The sequence below is a fragment of the Schistocerca gregaria genome, chromosome 7, assembly GCF_023897955.1.
Source record: "Schistocerca gregaria isolate iqSchGreg1 chromosome 7, iqSchGreg1.2, whole genome shotgun sequence".
In the NCBI taxonomy this organism is placed as follows: Eukaryota; Metazoa; Arthropoda; class Insecta; order Orthoptera; family Acrididae; genus Schistocerca; species Schistocerca gregaria.
This window is the reverse complement of record NC_064926.1, coordinates 219,993,941-220,016,998: the sequence shown is the minus strand read 5'-3', so window position 1 is coordinate 220,016,998 and position 23,058 is coordinate 219,993,941. Positions and strand designations below refer to the sequence as shown.

The 23,058-nt window shown below is 43.6% G+C and overlaps 1 protein-coding gene across 2 annotated transcripts in view; it reads left to right on the top strand.

The window, feature by feature from the left end:
* Window positions 1-2,618: 2,618 nt before the first annotated feature.
* The window catches only part of LOC126281354 (mucin-5AC-like), a 534,499-nt gene continuing 514,059 nt past the window's right edge, over window positions 2,619-23,058 (top strand). Inside the window, exon 1 of one of the 2 annotated variants that reach the window (XM_049980263.1) lies at window positions 2,619-5,026. In XM_049980263.1, coding sequence (XP_049836220.1) covers window positions 3,062-5,026 — 1,965 coding nt within the window. In that variant the 5' untranslated portion in view covers window positions 2,619-3,061. The remainder of the gene's footprint in view (window positions 5,027-23,058) is intronic. The other variant, XM_049980262.1, reaches the window with a different exon arrangement.

Here is a 23,058-nt window from a genome sequence, read left to right as displayed (position 1 = left end):
TACCACAGCGTCTGTCAATGGGTATGTTTACGTAAATTTATTCTCTAATCTGATTTGATACCAGGTGGGGGTGGAACGTAAGAAGCATGAAGAATGGTATATGCAATTATAAACAAAAAGAAAACACACCAAAGATCCCCAACAGGTGAAAAATTTAACTACAGGACATACACCACTACTGCTCTCAGGAAAAATATTTCAACATTAATAACTTTGTACGCAAATTCTGTCATCTTCGTAGATAATAAATACTATCAAATCACAAAGAGGCACGAATGCAAACCGACCTATGCAAATCCTCTATCAAATTCATAGAATTTTAGTTGAGCAATCGAAACAAAGTAAACAAAACTCTCATGTTATAGTCTTTATGCTCAAAGCAACAAAAAAAAATCCCTCAACTTTGTATAATATTTTTACAGAAATTCGTTGAGAGCCACAGAAGATGAAGCATATATCTCAGAGACGAATTCAGATGAGGAGGGACTAAGAGTGGTGATGGGGTCCAAGAATTACTCACCTGCTAAAATAAAAAATAAAAAAATGAAGAAGACTCTTTGCAATATAGCTTTCAGACTTCACAGTCTCTCGCCATTGTAATAGGTACTATAATATTAGGTAGGTGCATAAGTTCTAGCGTTTCCCATAAGTTGTAATGAACACAACAGACACATATAAAAGAGATTTTCGTCATTAATAGAACGTTCTGCTTCACCGTATACAACTGTCTACTAACGTCGGCGTTACTTTTCGATACGGCAAGTGTAGAAATCACGTGGTTTTGAGGTGAAAAATTTGTCCAGCCGCGTTCGGAGTGCATTTTCATTCGAAAAGTAAGTTACTTGAAGGTTGTTCGATAGAGAGAGGAAAAGGTGCAAATCTGAGGGAACAAGGCCAGGTGAATGAGGTGTGTGCGGAGTGACTTCCCAATACAACTTCTGTATAGTGTTTTTTGGCACTGTAGCAGACTGCGTTTGCAAGACGTCTCAGTTGTTGACAATAAATGTCAGCAGTCACGGTTGCATCTCGGGGAAGCGATTCATAGTAGACCACACTTTCGCTGTTCCACCAGACGCATAACATTACCTTTTGTGGATCCACGCAAGTCATTTTACGTCAAGTTGCTGCTTTGTTTGGCTCAACCACTCCTTTTTTGTACTTATTTTAGCTTAAAGACATCACTTCTCGTCACCAGTAACGATACAGTATAGATACCGTCGGCGTTGTTCACGAGCCAATTGATAACACAGAGCCACATGTGGGGGCACCGCTGATTTTTGTAATTTTGACTTAGAGTATGCGGCACCCAACCTTCCCCACAGCATGCCTATGTCGCACGATGGTGGAATGATCACATTTCATCACATTTGCCAATTCTCTCGTGGATCATTGGGGATTACTGCGTTTTACCGATCTTCATCAAACGCCGAAGGTCTTCCCGAACATGGAGAGTCACTAATGTCAAAACGATCCTCCATAAAACGAGAAAACCATCTTTTTGTGTTCCTCTGTATAGTGGGATTTTGCGGCTTTATCCCGATGCAGGGCGCAAATGTTTGTAGTTGCCTCCGCTGCTGGCTCCCTTCTATTGAACTCAAACAGAAGAATATGTGGCAAATGTTCCGATTTCTTCACTTGGCACTCCATTTTATAGCGTCCACAGCTCCACTCACTATCTACAAATGACGAAATGACCATATGTAAACTGAAACAGCAACAGTTAACTACAATTTAAAAAATAGCTATCGATAAATAAACCCACAGCAACGGAAATGTAAACATGGAAAACAAAAACGGTGCGAACTTATGTACCAGCCTAATAAATTAAGAAAACGCTTTTGTTTACTGTAGAGAATTTGGAAACGGCAGGTTGATACGAACAAAATTTGTATGAGTCAAGCCACCCCCTCGGCCCCACAGACAGACCATAATCTTGGATTCAGTTGTGGTGTCGAAACATATCTGGATAGATATAAGAAAGAAAGAATCTGTGTTTTGCAGAAGGCGAAGTGTAAAAAATTGAAATTGGAAGGAGTTGGACGAATCTCTGCAAGCAGGTGTAACAGGAAAATCCTGGTAGTACAGTAGATGACGTTGATGGCGGTTAAGTAAATGGGCGAAGTATCTTGGTTCAAATGGCTCTAAGCATTATGGGACTTATCATCTGAGGTCATCAGTCCCCTAGACTTAGAAATACTTAAACCTAACTAAGGACATGACACACATCAGTGCCCGGGGCAGGATTCGAACCTGCGACCGTAGCAATAGCTTGGTTACGGACTAAAGCTCCTAGAACCGCTTGGCCACAGGGCCCGGCTGAGTAGCATTTCGATGTATTTCAAGTTTCTTTATGTGGGATCTGGAAATGACAACAGGTCAGTTGGAAAGATGGTGTCAAGAACGGCGACAAGGATCAGAGAGGGTGCGGAAGTGTTGGCACCCCGGAGGATACGGGCGTTGCGTGCCTGCGGCAGATAGCTGCTCCGCTAGCCGCTGTCCTTGCAGGCGCCCACCGGCTGTCCACAAGGATAGCTGGCGCTGCGCTGCACGGGGCGACCCAGTGGCGGCGGCGGCTAGAGCCGTCTGGCTGGTCACATGACCGCGCCGAGCGCTCTCTCCAGCAGGCGGTAGCGGCGGCGGCAACCGCAGCCACAGCAGTCGCCAGTTACTGGGTGGCCGCCTCGCTGCGACCAAGCCTCCGAGCCGCCTGCGCCGGCACCACACGCCACCAGGTTCGCTGACCCCGTCTCCGCGGGTGCTCTCTTCTGGAATCTGCTCTGGCGCCTCTCTCGAGAGAAGTGAACAGTCTCCACCAGCAGCAGGAGCTCATCTGTGATCGTGTGCTCACACCTGTTCTCGCCGAAAACGCGCCGCGGCCGGTGTGAAAGTGCTCGAGTTTCAAGTGGTAACCAGTCAGTGAAACTGTGGTAATCGGGAAAGGCCAGTGTCGGTTGGGCCAGACAGTCTCTCGTTTGTGGAATGTCTGTAGGCAAAGTGAGCTCCTGACACTGAGCAGTTTCCTCCCTCTCAACAGTGCACAGAAACGCAAAAGATCTTTACAATGGAAGAAGTAGTGGCTAGATCCAGCAGCATCCCTCCACCGCTGCCGCCCAAGACGCGCAACAGGACGCAGCAGCTGTCCAACTCGTCCAACAGCAGCAGCAGCAGTGGCGAGATCCTCACCACGTTCACTTTCCCCGAAATGCGCAGCGTAAACCTGGTCTCCACCGCGCAGCAGCAGCAACAGCAACAGATACAAGAGCAGCAGCAGCCGCAGGGGCACGTCGTGAAAATACGCATCAATCCGGAGCAGGAGTCTGTGGACTACGCGCCTACAGACGGCTGCATAAGGATCAGTGTGAACGGGACCAGCTCGCACCACCACCACGAGACAGTCATAGACACCTCTGTCGGCAGCGGCGACGACGCGATACTGCGCCGCAGCACCGGCGAGAAATCGTCGGCGACAGTGGTGACTGCGCCGACGCCCGACCGCGGGCCCGGGGCGCCGTACTACTTTTACAACTCGTTCCCGTCGGCCAGCATGGTGATATCGAGCGGCCAGTCTTCTCCCAGCGACACGCTGGACAGCGGCACCTGCAGCGACCTGGACGGCAGCACGCCGCCACCGCTCCCCAAGAAGACCTCCGGATCGTCGCCGCCACCCCCGAGACCGGTCGCCGCGGTCGTCAATACTTCCGCAGCTCCGGGCGGTTCCACCGTGGTCGGGAACACAGTTACCGTCACCGTGAACGGCGGTGTCAGCGCCAGCACTTCTGCGCTCACCGCCTTCCACCAGCGCAACGGCAGCCTCACCAGCAGCGGCGCCGAGGTGGACTCTGAGGACGAGGAAGTGGACGACGACCGCATCAGCTGCGACTCACTCAACAGCCGCGAGCTGTCGTCGCTCTCCGTCATCTCCACGACCGCCACCAACGATAGCGGCATTGTGCTCTCGCTGGGGGCTTCCGTCGATAAGATAACAGTGAACGCGCAGGATTGCAGCCCGTCTCTGACAGATAGCGGCATCGAACGCGACGCGCCTCCGCCTCCACCGCCAGTCGCCGGCATGCCCGTGTCCACGTCGCCGCCGCCTCCACCGCCGCCCCCAGTGGCAGAGGTCTCTCCGGCCACTCCGACGCCCCCTGCCAAGAGGCAGCGTCCGGAAGGCGGCTGCATCTTGCCACAGAGCTTGCTGAACGATATCCGCGAGCGCTCTGCCAAGCTGAATAGCGTGACCAACGGCAGCAGCCATGGCAGTGGCTCTCTCAAGAAAAAGGTCACCAGGACCTGGAAGGACGCGACGCCAGCCTCTTCGCCCTCCACTGAGGAGGAAAAGGCGGCGGTACAGCCGAAGCTCAAACCGCTGAGCATCGTCCCCATCTACGACGACTCGACGCCAGTGAAGAAGCCGGCACTGGGAGCCACCCCAGAGGCTGAGGAATCCGAGACCGACGGGACACCCCAACAGGTGGTACAACCTCAGCAGCAGCCGCCTCCGCCAGTGCCGAAAAAGCCGACGCCGAGTCACGCCCAACAGAACGGCGTCGACCAGAAGCCAGCACCCCTTACGAAGAATGTAGTGATAGTGGAACGTAATTCGCCAACATCGGACAAGAAGATAAATTGCGTGGTCCAGGAACGCACGTACGAAGACCGCAAGAAAGAGTGGGAAGAGAAGCAGCAGCAGCTGGCGCGTCAACAACAGCTCGCGGCAATTCGCGGGTCCTTCAAATACGAGGCTGACCGGTTCTACAATTTCCACCTGAACGAGCACGCGCCCGACGACAGTGTCATCGTTCCCACATCGCCCACTACGCCAACGGGCAGACGCGACTCCATCAGCTCCAACTGCTCCTCCGTTTTGTTGCAAGATGACGGCCTGCCCGACGCTGAAGAGACGTTCGCCGGCCTGAAGAACATCAGCGCCTCGTCGACCATCCGCAGCGCCAAGGGCACGGTGCGTGGAGTGAAGAACCGGGTGCGCGCCGGCATCGCCACCTTCCTCCAGATACAAGACACCAAGGTGAGTCGATGCGCCCTGCTGTGCTGCCTAACGCCCTCAGGGCAACAGCTGCCACACCGCTGTCTCCCGTGTCTGCAGTCCCATTCTCAAAAGTGTGCCATTGCTTACAAGTGCGCGACTTGTTTTACTCGTGACAATCTGCGTAAGTGTTGTGTCGTTGTCCACTCGTGTTGCACAAGTCAAAAAGTACAGTGTTCGATCTTTGTCGTGAGGGTATTTTTTTCCAGACGTTACAGTGTGGCTGGAATGATTTGTGTGAATGTGAGAAGTGCGAAGTTGAATAATGGTTTGGATAGCGCACACGTATACCGATTCCAAAATGATGTCATATTCTCCTTATTTGACTTCAATAATTGACAAAAGTCCATAAGACCAACACAATCACGTGATTTCGATCTCTATGGCCAATGGATTGATAAATACCAACACATTTTTCAGAACAATTCAAGTCGTAAAGTTCAAATTTCATCTGTCACCACAAACAAATGTATCAGTAACCTGCACTTATTTTACAACTGATTCATAAGTCATCGTCGTTATCACCCATGCAGGCCCTTTGCGTCTCCATTTCAGTCGGTCAATCGCTTCCTTCTCAGTGCTCCCACAGTGCTGCCGTCCAACTCACCATCCAGGATTTGAAATATCTTCCTATCTCGCCCCCTCTCCGCTTCCACGTACCATTCTAACACTGTTTTTATAAATCCGCCCTCCTTACTTAATACACGCCCTATCCAACTTCTTTTCCTTCTTTTTATTACACTTAGTAATTGTCTCTGCTCTCCCCCTCTCCTGAGCACCTCTTCAATTTCACCCTTCCCATCCAACTAATTTTGTTCAGTCTTCACCACGTCCACATCTCAAAAACCTCCGGTCCATCTTTGTCTTCTTTCCTCATTGTTTACGTTTCAGCACCTTAGAGGAGGACACTTCATGCAATAACATTTTGCGGTCTTTCCGTCAAATCTTTATCCATACTGATGCACGAAACTATCTCTTTCTACAAAGTATTTCTTTCACCACTACTTCCCCGATTTTAATGTCTGTGTTACAAGTCCAGTCTCTTTCTCTTCTACTTCCTGGGTATTTGAAGCTCTGCACTGGTTCTAATATTTTTCATAGACCAATATCTTTACGGTTTAATGACCTCCAATATTGCCTAGCACAACTATTCATCCGATGCTGGAAGATAAACTTGTCTAAAAACATAAACACCACGTTATTCTTCCTATTAATGTCTGTCTGTCGACCCCCTCCCCCCTCGTCCCGAATATGTCTATGTCAGGAGACAGGCAAGGCAAGTCTTGTCTTACTCTTTTTCCTTATTCAGTCCATCCAGTCCAACTGGATTAAGCAGTAAACAGTATATTTCCATAAACAATCTGTTTCACGCACGGACGTTGGCGACGCAGTATTAGGTTGTTATTTGTACACAGCATCGCACATCTGTGTATGGAAAAGATTGTGACGTGGAATACACGCTTACTCCCAAATCAACTGTAAAATGTATGCTGATATACTTGTACATATATTTATTTATTTATGTATAAATAAATAAATGTACACAGATGCAAATGAAATTTGAATTTGAGGTGAATTTTTCTGTTACGTGTGCTTGGTGATCACATGATAATGACCACGGTGGCCGAAATTAGATAATTGCGTTAGATATATAGACTTGTACTTAATTCATACGGCCAACTAAAAGGAAAAGTGGCTTTACTTAATAATTTTGTGCAGGTCGTTTACCCCAGTTACAGAAATTATTAAAAAGAATTCCTCCTTAACTGAAGTGGTTGGGCTGTTTATGGTTCTTAGCAAGGCGAAGGTGTATGTCTCCCCGTACAAGCAAATATATGAATTGGTGATTGCTTCACTTCTGTGTGCAGTGTCTATTAAAAGCTTATTACTTCTGTTTATGAATAATTCAGAATTAGTACAGTTCATTTCACCATGGATATTGCAGCTTTAAATGGTATTGCAGTAAACAAAGTTCTACCTGTGTTCCGAGGTCCTTTTACAACGTAGTCTCAGAAGTTTAAACTTACATCATCAGGCGTTTCAAGTTGACTATTAAAGCCGAAACGGCTATGCTAGTGGTGTATTCTTTGCCATGTGGCTGTAGTTGTCCACGCTAAAATAGCTGAAAATCGAGAGTTAATCTCCGAAACTGGTTACATTATTAATAAAAGACTTTGTGGCAAAGATGGAATTGAATTTAATGTAGTTAACAACTGCCAAAGACGAGTGATACCTTCGATAAGCTCGAACAGTGTTATTACAATCTCTTTGTTACTCGGGAGGACGTCGATTCAAACCAGCGTACCGGCATCCAGATTTAGATTTTCCGTGATTTCGCTATATAGTTCCAGGCAAATGCCGGAACTCTTTGAAAGGGCAAGGCCGATTTCCTTCGCCATCCTTGACACCATCCGAGCTTACGCTCCGTCTCTAATGACATCGATGTCGGCGGAACGCTAAACCCAATTTTCCTTCCTGTGTTACGGGAACGTTGCCTTCTCTTACCATAAACAGTAAAGAGGATTATAAAATCCTGGGGGACTGTTGGCTGGAAGAGGAAGTTTAGCCACATAATCCGAAAAGTTTTCTTCCTTCCGCACATTGACAACAACCCACCGTCTTTGTGAGTGTTATGTGAATTCCATAAAGATATGTGGATCGTAGCTCTGTGTTGTTAAAGACAGCGGCAGACATTGAAATCCAGTGTTGGCACGTACCCTGCTTCTCTCGAATTGCAACACCGGGAGCGCCTAGCTAATCGTCCCAAATCCGACTGACGTAAGGAAGGAGTATCAGGATTTAACGTACGTCGACGACGATTTAAATAGAGACGAAGTACAGTCTCGAATTGGAAGAACAGCAAAAACAGAAATCAGCAATTTTCATTTCAAAGAAACTATCTTGACATTTCCATTAATCGAGCTCGGGAATCTGGAGAATCTAAATACGCGCAGCTGGAGAGGACATTTGAACCGTCCTCCTTCTGAATGCGAGTCCAGTCACCTCGCGCGAGAATCGAGGGAGAAAGTTGTCGTTAAACAGAAATAAAGGTTTACAACGTCGAAAAACATCGTAGGTTTCTCTTACTTGTGGTCATTCTGCACATACTTAGAGTTTATTGTGCTGTTACTGGTGATAAATTATGCCACGTAGCATCTCACGCTATGCGGCACTCACAGTAAGCAGTGTTGTTTGCCTCAATGTGGAAGGTATAAGTTTAGTTCAAATGAAATGTGTATCGTCGAATATTACCTCTCATTGTAAACAGCACAGGTGGGGTGATAATGAAGCTCCACCCCAACATTATTCCAGTAGAGTATAAACGATATTCCGTAATCCATAGTCAGTTTGATCAGTACTTCTGTGTAACTATGCTCTGACGTAGTGAAAACGGTTTCTAATCTTGAAGGATTGTCGTTCGTTACTATTCACACGCGTTAAACATGAGTAAATGAGTCAGTAAGCGATTTGAGAGCCCGTATTGTTTTACCGTGTATTGTCACAGCAATGATAAGAAGAACGTAAACGGTTAGTGCAGGATCTCAACCACTGTGCGGTTAACAATTTGCATGTTCAGTATAAGTGCTAGAAGTGAAGTACACGTTCATTACTGGAAGAAATTTTAAAACTGCCGAGAATCGATTTTTTTTCCTTCGAATTAAGAGCATGTCCCTGAAATCCAATTAGCGAACCACTGAAACACGATGGATAATAGTGAGGAAAATGAATTAAATTCTTGGTATGTCACTGACATTGACCCAGTATTTCGAGCTCAGAGAAGTTTTTCGAAGAGTGATTTCAGATGTACCGCAGGGGAGTGTCGTAGGACCAATGCTATTCACAATATACATAAATGACGTTGTAGATGACATCGGAAGTTCACTGAGGCTTTTTGTGGATGATGCTGTGGTATATCAAGAGGTTGTGACAATGGAAAATTGTACTGAAATGCAGGAGGATCTGCAGCGAATTGACGCACGGTGCAGGGAATGGCAATTGACTCTCAATGTAGACAAGTGTAATGTGATGCGAGTACATAGAAAGAAAGATTCCTTATCATTTAGCTACAATATACCAGGTCAGCAACTGGAAGCAGTTAATTCCATAAATAATCTGGGAGTACGCATTAGGAGTGATTCAAAATGGAATGATCATAGAAAGTTGATCTTCGGTAATGCAGATGCCACACTGAAATTCATTGGAAGAATCCTAAGGAAATACAATCCGGAAACAAAGGAAGTAGGTTACAGTACGCTTGTTCGCCCACTGTTTGAATACTGCTCAGAAATGTGGGATCCATACCAGATAGGGTTGATAGAAGAGATAGAGAAGATCCATCGGAGAACAGCGCTCTTCGTTACAGGATCATTTAGTAACCACGAAAGCGTTACGGAGATGATAGATAAACTCCAGTGGAAGACTCTGCAGGAGAGACGCTTTGTTGAAGTTTCGAGAACATACCTTCACCGAGGAGTCAAATGGTTGAAATGGCTCTGAGCACTGTGGGACTTAACATCTCAGGTCATCATTCCCCTAGAACTTAGAACTACTTAAACCTAACTAACCTAAAGACATCACAAACATCCATGCCCGAGGCAGGATTCGAACCTGCGACCGTAGCGGTCGCACGGTTCCAGACTGAAGCGCCTAGAACCGCTCGGCCACTCCGACCGGCCCGAGCAGTCAAGTAGTATATTGCTCCCTCCTACGTATATCTCGCGAAGAGACCACGAGGATAAAATCAGAGAGATTACAGCCCACACAGAGGCATACCAACATTCCTTATTTCCACGAACAATACGAGACTGGAATAGAAGGGAGAACCGATAGAGGCACTCAAGGTACCCTCCGCCACAGAGCGTCAGGTGGTTTGAGGAGTATAGATGGAGATGTAGAACTGTATGCACCGTGTAGCATGTACACATACGAACTGGAACATCTTTGACGTGATCTGAAATTTGTTCGATAAACTTTAGCTGCAACATACATTGCTTCAGGATCCAATTAGTAGGCGATGTAAGTAGGGGAAAGACTGCTTTTAATCGTTTACTCTAGCGACAATGGCCGAGTTTGTGGCTGGATGATTAAATGTTATCCTGACTTGTTGGCAGCGGTGCCGTGCGCAGTGACAGTGTCGTGTTCGCTCGGTGTGTTGCCGCCACCTGCTGCTGCCACGTAGGAACTTCCGAAACCGGAGACTTTCCACTGGCCTCGATTAGCGAGCCGAGCGTGGCTGCGCGACACTCTCCGATACAAGCTGGACCGCTGTGTTTTTGTGGTTGCTTTTGAATGACCGTGGCGCTTGTTATCGTAAGGGATTTCTGCTTATTCGATGACTTCTTCAATTTCGACAGGCAGATATACTAAACTTGTATTGCAGCACTGCGAATCTGGAGCTAGCAGAATTGGAGGGAAATATTAAATCGTCCTATGAAACAACGTAGGTGATCGATAAGAATTTATCTAACGCGTCTTTTCATTTGCCTTTTGGCAGTTATTCATTCGACTGTTACACAAAATTTTGCAAAGGTTTTGGATATTTCATCAGTCTCACATGTAACGAAACAGAGAGTGATTTAATTTATACCTCGACTCCTTCTTTCTCTTTGCGATTGCAAATAAAACTGAATCGACATCAGAGACATAATTGCTTAAGTCAGCTCAAAAGCGGCAGCAAAATATGTCAGAACGTAAAAAACCGTACTCTATATCAGGACACTAAAATGGCCAGATTACGTTAAAGCCAGGGGAGGTGTCATATGAGACTGTGCCACAGCTTTTTATGTATTCTCACCAGTAAATATAGGTAGCGTATGGCATTCTTGGCTGGGATATCCACGAGGTGGATACAGCCACCTAGCGGAAAGTGCGTTTTTCCTCCGTGCACACCGACTTCTTTCCTTACGGATATGTGTGAATTGTGCCTCATGTGTACTTGTTAGAGTGCAGGTGAGTGTAGTGGATGCGGGTAAAGTGCAGTGTTACGTTCGTGTTGTAGTATGACGCTGAGAGGAACGAGAGGGTGACGGCACGTAGCCTACTTCTCTCGAACAGCACCGAGGGCTGCCGAGCTTAAAATTTCCATCATACGGACGGATCACCATCAGCAGTGTCGCATGACCTCAGATCTTGAGACACTGTGAAGACGTCTGGAATTGTATCCAATACATTGCCACAAAGATTGGTGATAAGGAAATTTACGCCACTTACCAGCCAAGTACTGACATTGAATATTTCGTCCATCACTGGGAGTTTGCAACTTTATCTACGGAAGCGAGTCCAACTAAATTGTTCTCGCACAGAACTTATCAGTAACTTTACAATATAACTCAATCGCCACGTTTCCGAGAGAAACCGGATTTCCTATTTCCATTCTTCAAGCACCTAACTGCTCAGTGTTTGACACACATACCGCTAACAGATATTTGCATGGCTGACAGACGCGATTCGTTGTGAAAGTTACTCTTCTACCCAACCTGTATTCGCCAGTTACGTCTTGAAGCCTCTACTCGTAAAGACAGTTTTCATCAGACGTGGTAGCGATGTCGCAAGCGTTCAGACTGTTTGTCCACATTTTTCTAACAAAATTTCCTATATATTAATTAAACTAAGCAAGATGCAGAAAGAACATATCTAACAAAAATTAAAATGTACAGAAGACGCGAAAAACATCATTGTCTGAAACACAAAGTTTGTACATGAAAAATTTCTGCAGCTTTGCAATCATGTTTCATCACAATATTGAAAGGAGAACTACTCTGACATGTGTCATATCAGACTGTTATCGTGCATTATTTATTGTACATGTGCCCTTTTAAAACCGTAGGAATTTTAAAAATTATGATGAAGTAATCAATGAACTACCACAAAAAGATTTTCTATTATTTCACATGATGGAATTAGGAATTGAGTGAAACTAATAAGAGTCTTCAGAAAAACTTATGAAAAACTTCCCGTAATTACTATATTCATCTCATTCATTGTCCTCTCCTTCTGTGTATGTTATGGGACATTTGAAAAGTGTCTCATGAAAGTCTTAGCACCCCGCAGGAATATGGTGTGCACGTTTTTACAGATCCTTCATTTTTATACGTTTTAGAACACTACCAGTGATGTATGCTTTCTAGTGAGGTAGACTCGGAGGGACATGGTAGCATATAAGAGAAAATGTGTGCTTTTCTTATAAAAAAAGCTTCGCTTTAATACCTCTTCCTGCTGTCTCATCTGATCGACACTGTTTTATAATGCGTGGACCAACGTTCCTTGAAATCTAAAATACCATTTGACTTCACCACTTTTATGGAGAAACTGTAATCCTGTGGTTCTCCACAACAAACTCTTCTCGGCATTGTGACCTAAGCGGCAAGTGTGCTACTCAGTTGAACTGCCAGGTGCAGAAAGAATACTTTTACTTTGCCGGAAGGGAACAATCGTGCTAGATATGTCGGTTCGGCATCTTCCGTGATAATCAACAGCCAGCGGAATGATGTTCCAGTAGGTATATGTGTGATGTTTCTGCACAATGCATGGTGTTAAACGCCAGCTATCGGTTCATTAAAAGATGAAAATTTAATATTTTGTTAGATAACCTGTTTCTGCATCTTGTAGTTTAATTGGTTTGGCAACTCCTCTCATATTATCGTGTTTACTCGTGTTCAGTACCAAAAGAATCACTCTGCTACTTCTTCCGTTAAGAGCAGGCCGTTTATTCTCTAGTCACATGTCACCCTCCGTCAGTTCATGTGCTATGGAGACATGATTTCGACCTTCTACTACATTCAAAATTTCACTGCTGAATTACTTGTCGAATCAGTTCATGTTTGTTCAAGTGTTCTAAGACACATACTTTTGGTCGTTCACAAAGTTTTCCTAGTTTGTATGCACACCGCCAGCGATTCACATTGTAATTCGTGTAAAGCGGTTATAAGAAAAGCCGAGAAATCATTTATTCACAATAACATCCATTCTCTCTCTCTGTCCGAACAGGACTCAGGAAGCCCAACGGTACCGACAGACCACCGTCTCACTCTCAGTCGATATACATCACTAGAATAACATCCATTATCGTCCACTTAATCATAAAAACTACACAAATCTCGGTTGGCGAAAGGGAAGATCAAGCTGGATAAACTGGACTGCAGCGTTGATCTGAAATATTGTTCCATTGTCACTGAACCTTGCACTGCGCTTTTGTAAGGTAAGCTGTAGTCAGGCCGTTACACTACTTCTTGACGATATCAGAATGCATTCATCACAAATATATGACTCTGTCCTCTAAAGACGGGATGTTATCAGTGAAAATGAAATTTCCTGATAGAAAATAGGACAACTGCAGCCTTACTTTTTCAACTGCTTCACATTCGGAGGTAAAGAAAATACGTAATTTAATTCAGGTATTACATCTAAATCCCATAAACTAGAAAATGGTGATTTGGTGCATGAATTGCGTCAGACTGACTTTCTTGGAATGAAGACAAAGTAGCTATGTTGTATTCTGAAATATCTTTCTGTTTATCACTACAGAGCATTCGTAACTAATGAACTAACGAATTTTCAACAGAACTTTCAGGAATAAATTTTTCGCCTGATGTGTTCAACTTAAGCATAAATCCTTGTCGGCATATAGGAAATTTGTCAGTTGGTCTGAAATTCTAACGATCGGTTTCCCACAGCCGACTGCCCAATTTCTTTCTTTAAGTGTGCATGTGTCAAGCGCATCATGGCTGCGGTCCACGATAAGCGCATCTGTGTCGTAAGCTGACAGCTGCCACGTTTCTGGTCTTAGGGCCATAAGACAAATAATGCAATCAATCAAAATCTTGTCTTACTTTACTTACAACTAACATCTCACACATGTTCCTTATATTTTAGTGGTGGTAACTGAGTTCACTTCGATTACTTTCTCTGGTATGTTTGGCGTCCCAATTCTTTCCTTTCGATTTCACAAATGTCTGCTGCACAAATGTGAAATTTTTTCAGCATACTACACGGCACATTTTCTTGCGCGGTCTTCTTTGATCTTAGGATAGAAAATTGGCAAGTCTTACGTGATACAGTGTCGTAATTTTTTCCCTCACGTGTTTGTTTACTGACGTTAAGGAATGTCGGTTCTAACGCAAGGAAAGACGTTGTAATCTATTGCGCAGTGGCAGGCCTTTGTGACGAGAATATCCATACGTCATTTAAATCACTCAACACTCAAATCCAGGGCTCAATACTAATTGCTATTTTCAGAGCCAACCATAGCATATGGGAAGAAGTACACCGCCTTGCCGCCTCCAGAGTAATACGTGCAACAGCTAACGTAAAAGGTACATGGAACTCAAAACTCTCTCACGCTCGATCGTTGTACACTACACCAGCTTAGACCACCCACTCGTCTTTTTGTCAAATTATGCGTTATTCCGCTCTTCTCTCCCCATTAAATGTTTTCGGCCATTAAGCGTTTTCTGCGGAACAAGCTCTTGTCTTGAAACCAAAATCGTCTCTCGAAGTCTGGTCTTCTTCAAACGGGTTATGGGAGAGATTGCTGGCGCAGATAGACTAGCATGGAGAGTTGCAGCAAACCAGTCTTAGGGCTGATGACCGCAACAACAGCAGTTTTCTGATGCATAAAAGAAAGTGTGAATCGTAATGAAGTATGTATAGAGCACACGTTACTGAATAAAAAACTTGTTCTTGCCAGCGACTGCCTTCCTCGGCGCAAGCTTCGTGGGTTTAAACGGAAAACTTTCTGGGAGTTTCACTTTCTGAAGGACTGTGGGTTTAATAGTTGATGGTAAAAAAAGGGTAACTGATACTCTAGAAGGCAAAAAAAAAAAAAAATACGAAATTACCTGAAAACCATCACACCTTTACGTTACATGAAATTATACGTAAGTAGTACCCCAAGGAGTCTCGATACTTGTATTGGAGTAAGTTCATGATTTGGCGGAACACATAGACGAATCTCAGATACCTCGTTGGCAATGGTTAGCGAACGATCTACATGTTAGGCCTACCACATGCAGCTGTTATGCCTGACCTTAAGGAAACGTCGCACACTCGGCTTTAAAACGGATGTTTTTTCAGTTTTATGTGGTACTGTCCGGTTTATTGCCCTCAGTTTTTCCTTTGTTTCACACCATACCTGTGTGCTATCGACTCATTAACTTAAAAGTGGCAGCAAAGTTGAGTCGAATGTTCTGTCTTTCCTTCTTCCTGAAAAGTTTCTGTACTTACATCGTATCGGATAGAGTCCACGAATATTGGAGACTTCTCGTTGTGCACTGTCCCAATTCATGGATCAGTAGTGGAACGGAAAGTTTTTGACTAGCTGGTGGGATGGATGATACAGAGGGCATTATGAACATGGATCGTCGATTATTCATGGATGTCCTCGCCAAATGAGGTAATACAAAACCCTCTTATAGCGCATGATCTTTTCATATTCTTCGTGGTCACTTCTTGTTCTAATAAATGTGTTACTTATATGTGTCGCCGTTATACGTGTTCGTTCTGGCCATAGTATTGACTTCTGAGTAGCAAAAGCGATTTCTGCAACGTAGCACATAAGACCATATCGCTTTATTATCTCGGTGTGTGAAGAGATATTCAGGTGTGTAATATGCCTGTAAATAGTGGGTTGCGAGAACGACCCTGACAAGAACGTAAGGTCTGCACCGTTCATGTTTGATATACCGAAATGTTATTAATGTTGATTGAGATAAATTACTGTTTGGGAGGATCTTGCGTCAACGAGGATCATATCATCCGTCATTTTCTTAAACTGTGCGTACTACATGCTATCTCGGGCGGTTCGTGCTGTTGCGAGATTCGCTGTGATTAAGACGCTGGATTCACATCTTGTAGAAAGTGGATTGAAACACCAGGCTGACTATCGTGATTTCGCTACACTGCTTCAGGTGGAGTTCTAGCTCACGCTTTCAACAAAGCGATAACTTGCTTCCCCTCTCTATGGCAGGCTAGAGCTGCTGCTCTGCTCTGTCTCCAAAATCAGCGTTGACAGGACGCTGATATTTAAACTTCATTCGTTACTTCAGCTAACCTTCCTCTCGACAGTCGTCACATACGTTGGAGACGAGGACATTAGAAAGGGAGCATTGGTGAAGTAGGGAGACGGAAATTGGACGTGCCCTTTCAAAGTGTTTGACTAAAAAAAAAATTCGGGACCCAGGGAACGTAAATATATGTGGCCTAGGGGGGTTTGAACCGTCGTCCTCCCAAATGCGCATCTTGTGCCTACCAGTGCCTATCACTGCACCGCCTCATAAATCCACTTAAGAAACAAGCGCACGATAAGTAAGTATCGACGCCTTAGTTTCGGTAGCTATGGTATCGTCATGCATACCAAGAATTAGATAATTTCATAACTCACTAAAAGTATCAGTGTTTGGGTATCGGTAGCCTCGAAGAAAACATAGTGTAATTTCCATGTTTCACCTTTTAGCCCATATAAGTCATGTTGTGTTAAAGAAAAGCTTCAAAATGCGTCAGTAATCAATACCTTGCGATATTTCGATATCGATACTCTTTTTTCCATTATCATCGAAGAATCGGAACAATGTTGGGTTTATTTCGGTTCTGCATTATTAAGGTAGCGGTGCAACTTAATGTTATGGTATCGATACTTTCGGTACTGTATTACCGATGTTTCGATACAACTTTTGACAGTTATATCGATACCGAATTTCGTATAGATTTTTGTTTTGGAACTTTGTTGCTGTTCGTACTGCCAGTGAAAGTCATTTCTCTCGGGTCGAGCGGCGGCAGCGTCACAGCCGCGGTGCAGGCACGGATCGAAAGTGAGCGAGCCGACTCGCCGCCGCGAAAAAGCGCGACCAGCCAGCGGCTCGGCTCCGCTCAGCTCTGTCCCGTTCTGTCTCACGGGCCGGCGGCTCTCTCCGAATCCGCTTAGTGGACCGAATCGGCTTCCACGCGGCATTCAGTGTGGGCTGCAGGCTGCCTTTCCAGCGGCAATTATGCAGTTAATCCAGGAGAAAGCAGCCGCGCTGCCCCTTAGCTGGGCACCCGTGAAATGCAATTACGGAACCGTTAATCCGACGTGCGCGCCTTTTACGATGCCATATTGCGAGAGACGCGCCCCTTGTCGCTCGTTGCGGCTAAAGGCGACGAATGGTTTAATTTTTCGGAGGAGCATGCCTGCGGTTTTTCGTCAGTTCTGTTAAGCCCGATAGTTTTTAATTAAATCGCTCGTATTCATCGTCACCCTTTGAGGCTTGCCATAGTGTCTCTGCCTCGGCACGCCGTTTCTTGAGGTGAATTTCTTCTGAATCTCACCTTGTTTGCTTCAACAGCAGCTGTTATTTTGAGAGTTACAGTTTCTTGTTCTTCCGTATTTTTCACTCACGTCTCAGCGTTGTTATGCCATCAGCCAATTTCCCGTTACTTTATTGTAAAATATATTTAATATTGCATAAAAATGCGCATAGTTTGGGGTTGCGGTCAAAATTCACAAAACTGTTTGTGTAAAAATCATGCATTATCAGGACATTTGGTTCCTCGTGTTGCTGTTTGACACCTGCAACTAATAACGATTTTTTTTATTTAGCTTGTAATCTATTATTATGATATGGTAAAAGTATTAGTAAGGAATTAACTGCGTCTAGTAAATAACCACAATAAAGCGAGTAAATAGTTCAGAGAGTAGATTCCATTTTGAATTTAAATTTTCTTTTCGTAGAAGGGTAGCAAGGTAAAAGTATCCTTAATAGTGGCAGGCGATGAACCGTGTAACATTACCACTTGTATTAGGCAACACATCCAAATGTAGTGATGATGCGTCTATGTTAATGCAGAAATAGTTTAATCAGCTTTAAAAGCGTAATTTCGCCCTTTATGTATTTCTATATAATATTATGTTTTACTGCAAAATAAAGAAAAAACCATCACCGAAACATCTGCTGGAAATAGTGAACAACAAGAAACTGTATTTTTCTTGAGAGGGAATCCTCAAAATATATTTACTCGATTTTTTAGCTACAATCCCATTTCAAAAAAATGGATACAGCATCTCTTTGTGAGATGATAGACGTGAAGCATGAGGTTATGCTTGCAGAAGGAAGTGATGCTGTTCCATTTACTTTCCCATCTCTCCGTCAGCCAAGAGTACTGTAACGGAATTACAACCACAACGTGGACATCCATTATGAATATATTTTGAGACCTTGACTGTTAGAGTTTGATTTTCAGGTATAATAACATTTTTGGAGTAAATATGAAATATCTACGTATGAGGTCACAAATTGCATTTACTTCAACTCCTCGTCTTGAGGAGAGTATCTGTATTTTTGTGTTGACACTAGCTTTTTAATATTACTGGTGGCACGCATTTGTAGACTGAGCTACTAGTTACCTCCTAACGACTCCTTTTAGTCACTGTTTTTTGTTACTATTTCACTGTTCCTTGCCGAGTGTGAAGTCACGCCTGGTCGACTTTCGTGACCTTGCCGCAACCTTGAGTAGCTACAGATGCGTAAGCTATACACATGAACAGCCTAGCAAAGTGACGCTACTGAACGATACTTTTAATGAAACTATTACTTATTTAACAATTATGTTAATGACTTCACTGTTTAAAAGGTTAACCGTATTCTGAGTTCTGACCAAGCTCCCGCAATGGCTATCGCGATTTACCGAAGCGTCCAGTGAGGCCCTTGTCAAAATAAGTTTCACAAACACTTCACCACTAACCTGAGTTATCTCTCAGATAACTGCGGGCTATCCGCAAAACAACAAAGCCAGCGCGCACAACTGGGGCGGGAACATGTACAAACTTACCTTACAAAGATCCTTCTGTAAAAATATTAATTAATGAAGAAATAGTCGCTCGTCCTGAAGGAACAAATGGAAAAAAATTTTCGATCTCGACTTAAAACTCATTGGCTGTACCTGGCAAGATAGTTGACACGTTTGCTTTGGTGCACGTTTGTCTTGGCGCACGTTTGTGTTGATGAGAAGGAAGATGATTCAAGCAAATACAATTTCAACACTTTTTGCTGTTTCATAACGAGAAAATGTAAACCTTAAGCCTTACAAGCTACTTTTCCAAGACAATAAAAGCCAATAACCATAAAATTTAACACAATGGCCATTCTTTGTAAGGAGAGCAGTAACGACCCTATCAGTTGTAGCTTTTTCAGTTATTTTACTGTGTTAATAGAATAGTAACATGCAATAAAAGATCAACAAGACTTATTTACTTAGTACATAGCTCAATCAATTAATATTTATGATGCACAACAATTACTTTACTCTTCAAATATTACGCAACAAATAAAGTACTTTTAAAGCAACACATGAAGACTGGAAATAAAGAATAAAGGAAATGATCAGTCCACAATAATTTACACTGACAAAAGCATACATTTTACAAAACTTAGATGTTGTACATAACTGGTTATAAACTACAACTGATGTTCCTCTCTCATTTCTACAGAAATGAAATTGTTATTAACTGTTAATGATGCTCAGACGTATGAACAGTCATTAGTAAACACATTACAATATCTGCACGTCTCTTACCACAAAGATAGCTCCAGTTCGCCATACTGATTTTCCATTAACTATCATGTTTATTGAAAGTGCGGAGCGAGCAACATTAGCTTTTTAGAGCCTCAAAATCATGGATCCGATGCAACAATATGAAAGAGACGAGCTCCACAACAATGAAACACATCTGAATACTTCTTTCAACTCTTTTTCGTTGCACAACACCTCTGCTCGCTACGGATATCTGCGTACAAATTTCTTCACAAACGTCTGCCCACGACTGACGCACTTTTTTCCAGTGACACTTCTGGCCAAGGTCAGAAAAGACGCAAAATTAAAATGCGTTTACTTTCCCTTGGGTGATATAAGATCACATTCAGAAATAGTAGGCCGGCCTGTGTGGCCGAGCGGTTCTAGGCGCTTCCCTCCGGAACCGTGCGACTGCTACGGTCGCAGGTTCGAATCCTGCCTCGGGCATGGGTGTGTGTGATGTCCTTAGGTTTAAGTAGTTCTGATTTATAGGAAACTGATGACCTCAGAAGTTAAGTCTCATAGTGCTCAGAGCCATTTGAACCTTTTTCAGAAATGGTAGGCCTACTTGCATTATGATCCCTCATGTAGAGACCTATTATTTGATTTACATTTTGTAATTCTGAATAAGTTAACACATATTTTCTTTATAATAACGGAAACATAGCTTGACAAAACAGATATTATACACACTTGACACGTACTCGTACAACACCAGTTAAGCAGGTTTATTACAGAAAGGCTTTACGTAGGCCGTAATCGATGTGCCAATACAATGACACAAATATGAAGCAACATATAAAATACTGTGTTGCTACTTTGCTGTCTTCACACCCACGAATACTTTACAAATGTATGTCGTCTCTCGCTTTACAAACATGCTGTAGTCCACTGATATCGTGGAGTTCAATAATGATTAAGAGCCTTTATGAAACTGAAGTTAGTTTTGAAATATGGTACCCAAATTGGAACACAAATACAACCTTTAGCAAAATGTCTAAGCCTCATTTGTTTAATGTCAGTAAATTAAAGAAATAAGACCCTAGTGCAAGAAACGCCTCGTAAAATACCTACAAATTTACTCTCGCTTACGGAGTGTTTTGCCTCTCATAAATTTACTTGATGAGTTGCTCCTGTAGATCTGTTGCTACCATTGGATGTCGGGTTCGTCGTATAATGTTGTAGTGATAAACTTGCTTAGAATTCATATTCTCTGAACTTGTTACAGAACGCATGGGTACTATGTATACATTTCTGAACTGCATTAAAATTCAGTGTTGTATTATCTGAGTCTTCCTCGATCTTAAAGTGCTCAGACATTCAGAAGTTTCTTGAGCCTAGCGCCTTTGTAAGAATGCGAGAGTGTAGTTGAGTACCCTATAACAACAGATTTGTATTCAAATTATGTAAGAGCATTCTATCAAAACAAATTCCGTTTGCCCCTTAGTGGTACTTAGTTAGCCGGGTGTAGTTTAACCTATCTACAATGACGAGTATAGACTGATAGCAAGAGAGAAGCAGCGGCGGGGTTGGAGGTGGGGGATGGAGGAAAGCGGAGAGAGGGGCACTAAACTGAAGATGAGGAGAATTCACTTTTGCGTTAGTTTGTGCACGTACGTCGCCGTGGGTTTCCGGGCTCGCGACGCATGTATATTTGTATGCGCAGCTGACGTGTTTTTGTTTGTCTTTGATACCGCCTTGCGTCACTTTCCTATATTGTAAAACGCTGTTGACACTTCCGCCGTCCTCATTCGATAATAGGCTATAGGTAAGAAATGTCTGCCAAAATGACAGCGACTCTTCTCCCTGGAACGTGCTTTCAAAGACCAGCGCTCTTACGTGAATTTTCTTCTGCTCTTACTTCGCCAATTAATCCCATTCTGAGTGATTTCCTTCATCACAGAACTGGTGGCAGTTGGATGTAGGCTGGTCATGCGAACTTGAGCTCTTCACACACAATATCCTCAGAGCCACGCATAGATAAAATCAGGTCGATTTGTCGTGTCTAGACTTTCGTGAAGATTTTCGTTCAGTAACACATGGGCGCCATTGAAAGAAAGTACGGTTGTACTGGGTATATGAACAATTTTTGAACAGTTTTAACCCTTGATTAGTAAGCCCACTTAAAATATACGATTTGCAGTTGGTGGCAATTCGCGGTTATAGCGTGTAAAACAGGACATTCTGTACTTACTTTGCATACTTTGCATGTGAAATGTCATTGGAGACCTTGTAATTAACAAGGCCGCAGATTATGATTTATGATCTTCTTTGAATAAAATATGGACTAGCGAGATTTACTGTGGTTTAGTAACCATATAACGTCCCATCCTCCTTTAGCGTTCTAGTGTTACTTGAACAATTTTCGACAAGGAAGACTCTGCACGATATTGTGGAAGATTTAAGAGTATTTCGTTAGAAATGTTTGTTCTTTTCGAGTTTGCGCTTTTGTTTTAGTTACGAGCCTTTTCGAAAAAAAAACATTGGTTCAAAGGGATCTGAGCACTATGGGACTAAACTTCTCAGGTCATCTGCCCCCCTAGAACTTAGAACGACTTAAACCTAACTATCCTAAGGACATCACACACATCCACGGCCGAGGTAGGATTCGAACCTGCGACCGTAGCGGTCGCGCGGCTCCAGGCTGTAGCGCCTAGAACCGCTCGGACACTCCAGCCGGCCACGAGCGTTTTATCTGAAAGATCATATAATCTACACTACTAAACGATTAAAGCAGTAGCCCAGTACCAATTTCCGGTAGCGTAACTACTGGCTTACAGGACCAACAACAATGTCACTTTCAGTACATCACCTAATTATTGTTGGAAAGTAATAATTTAAAATGCTATTACAATCTACTCATTAAGCAGTATAACCTTAGGTCGGAGGTTTAACACGATATGTCAAGAATTAAATTTAGAAACTGTTTTTATCTGTTGCGCCAGAGGAACTCACGGCGCGAAAATTACACAGACTATATTCATTCAATATTTGAGAATGGGAGGACGTAATGATTTCTAACAAGCCGTACACATAATATCAAACTGTTTTGAAACTTTTCCTCGCTGACATTTCTCCAAAATAATATGAAGGGAAAGAAGGTGATCACTTACTACTTTTTTGTAGTAAAACTTCACTATCAGCCATAACGTTTAATCTGCTACATACTAGCAGTGTTCCTGGCGTTGTGCCGTCCGCGGTGGTCTCGCGGTTCTAGGCGCGCAGTCCGGAACCGTGCGACTGCTACGGTCGCAGGTTCGAATCCTGCCCCGGGCATGGATGTGTGTGATGTCCTTAGGTTAGTTAGGTTTAAGTAGTTCTAAGTTATAGGCGACTTATGACGTCAGATGTTAAGTCCCATAGTGCTCAGAGCCACTTGAATCATTTTATTCGGTTAGTGACTAGAGATAACTCCATTGGAGGTATCTCGATTGTTGAGCGATTTCCAGGATTGATGAACTACCTACCCATAA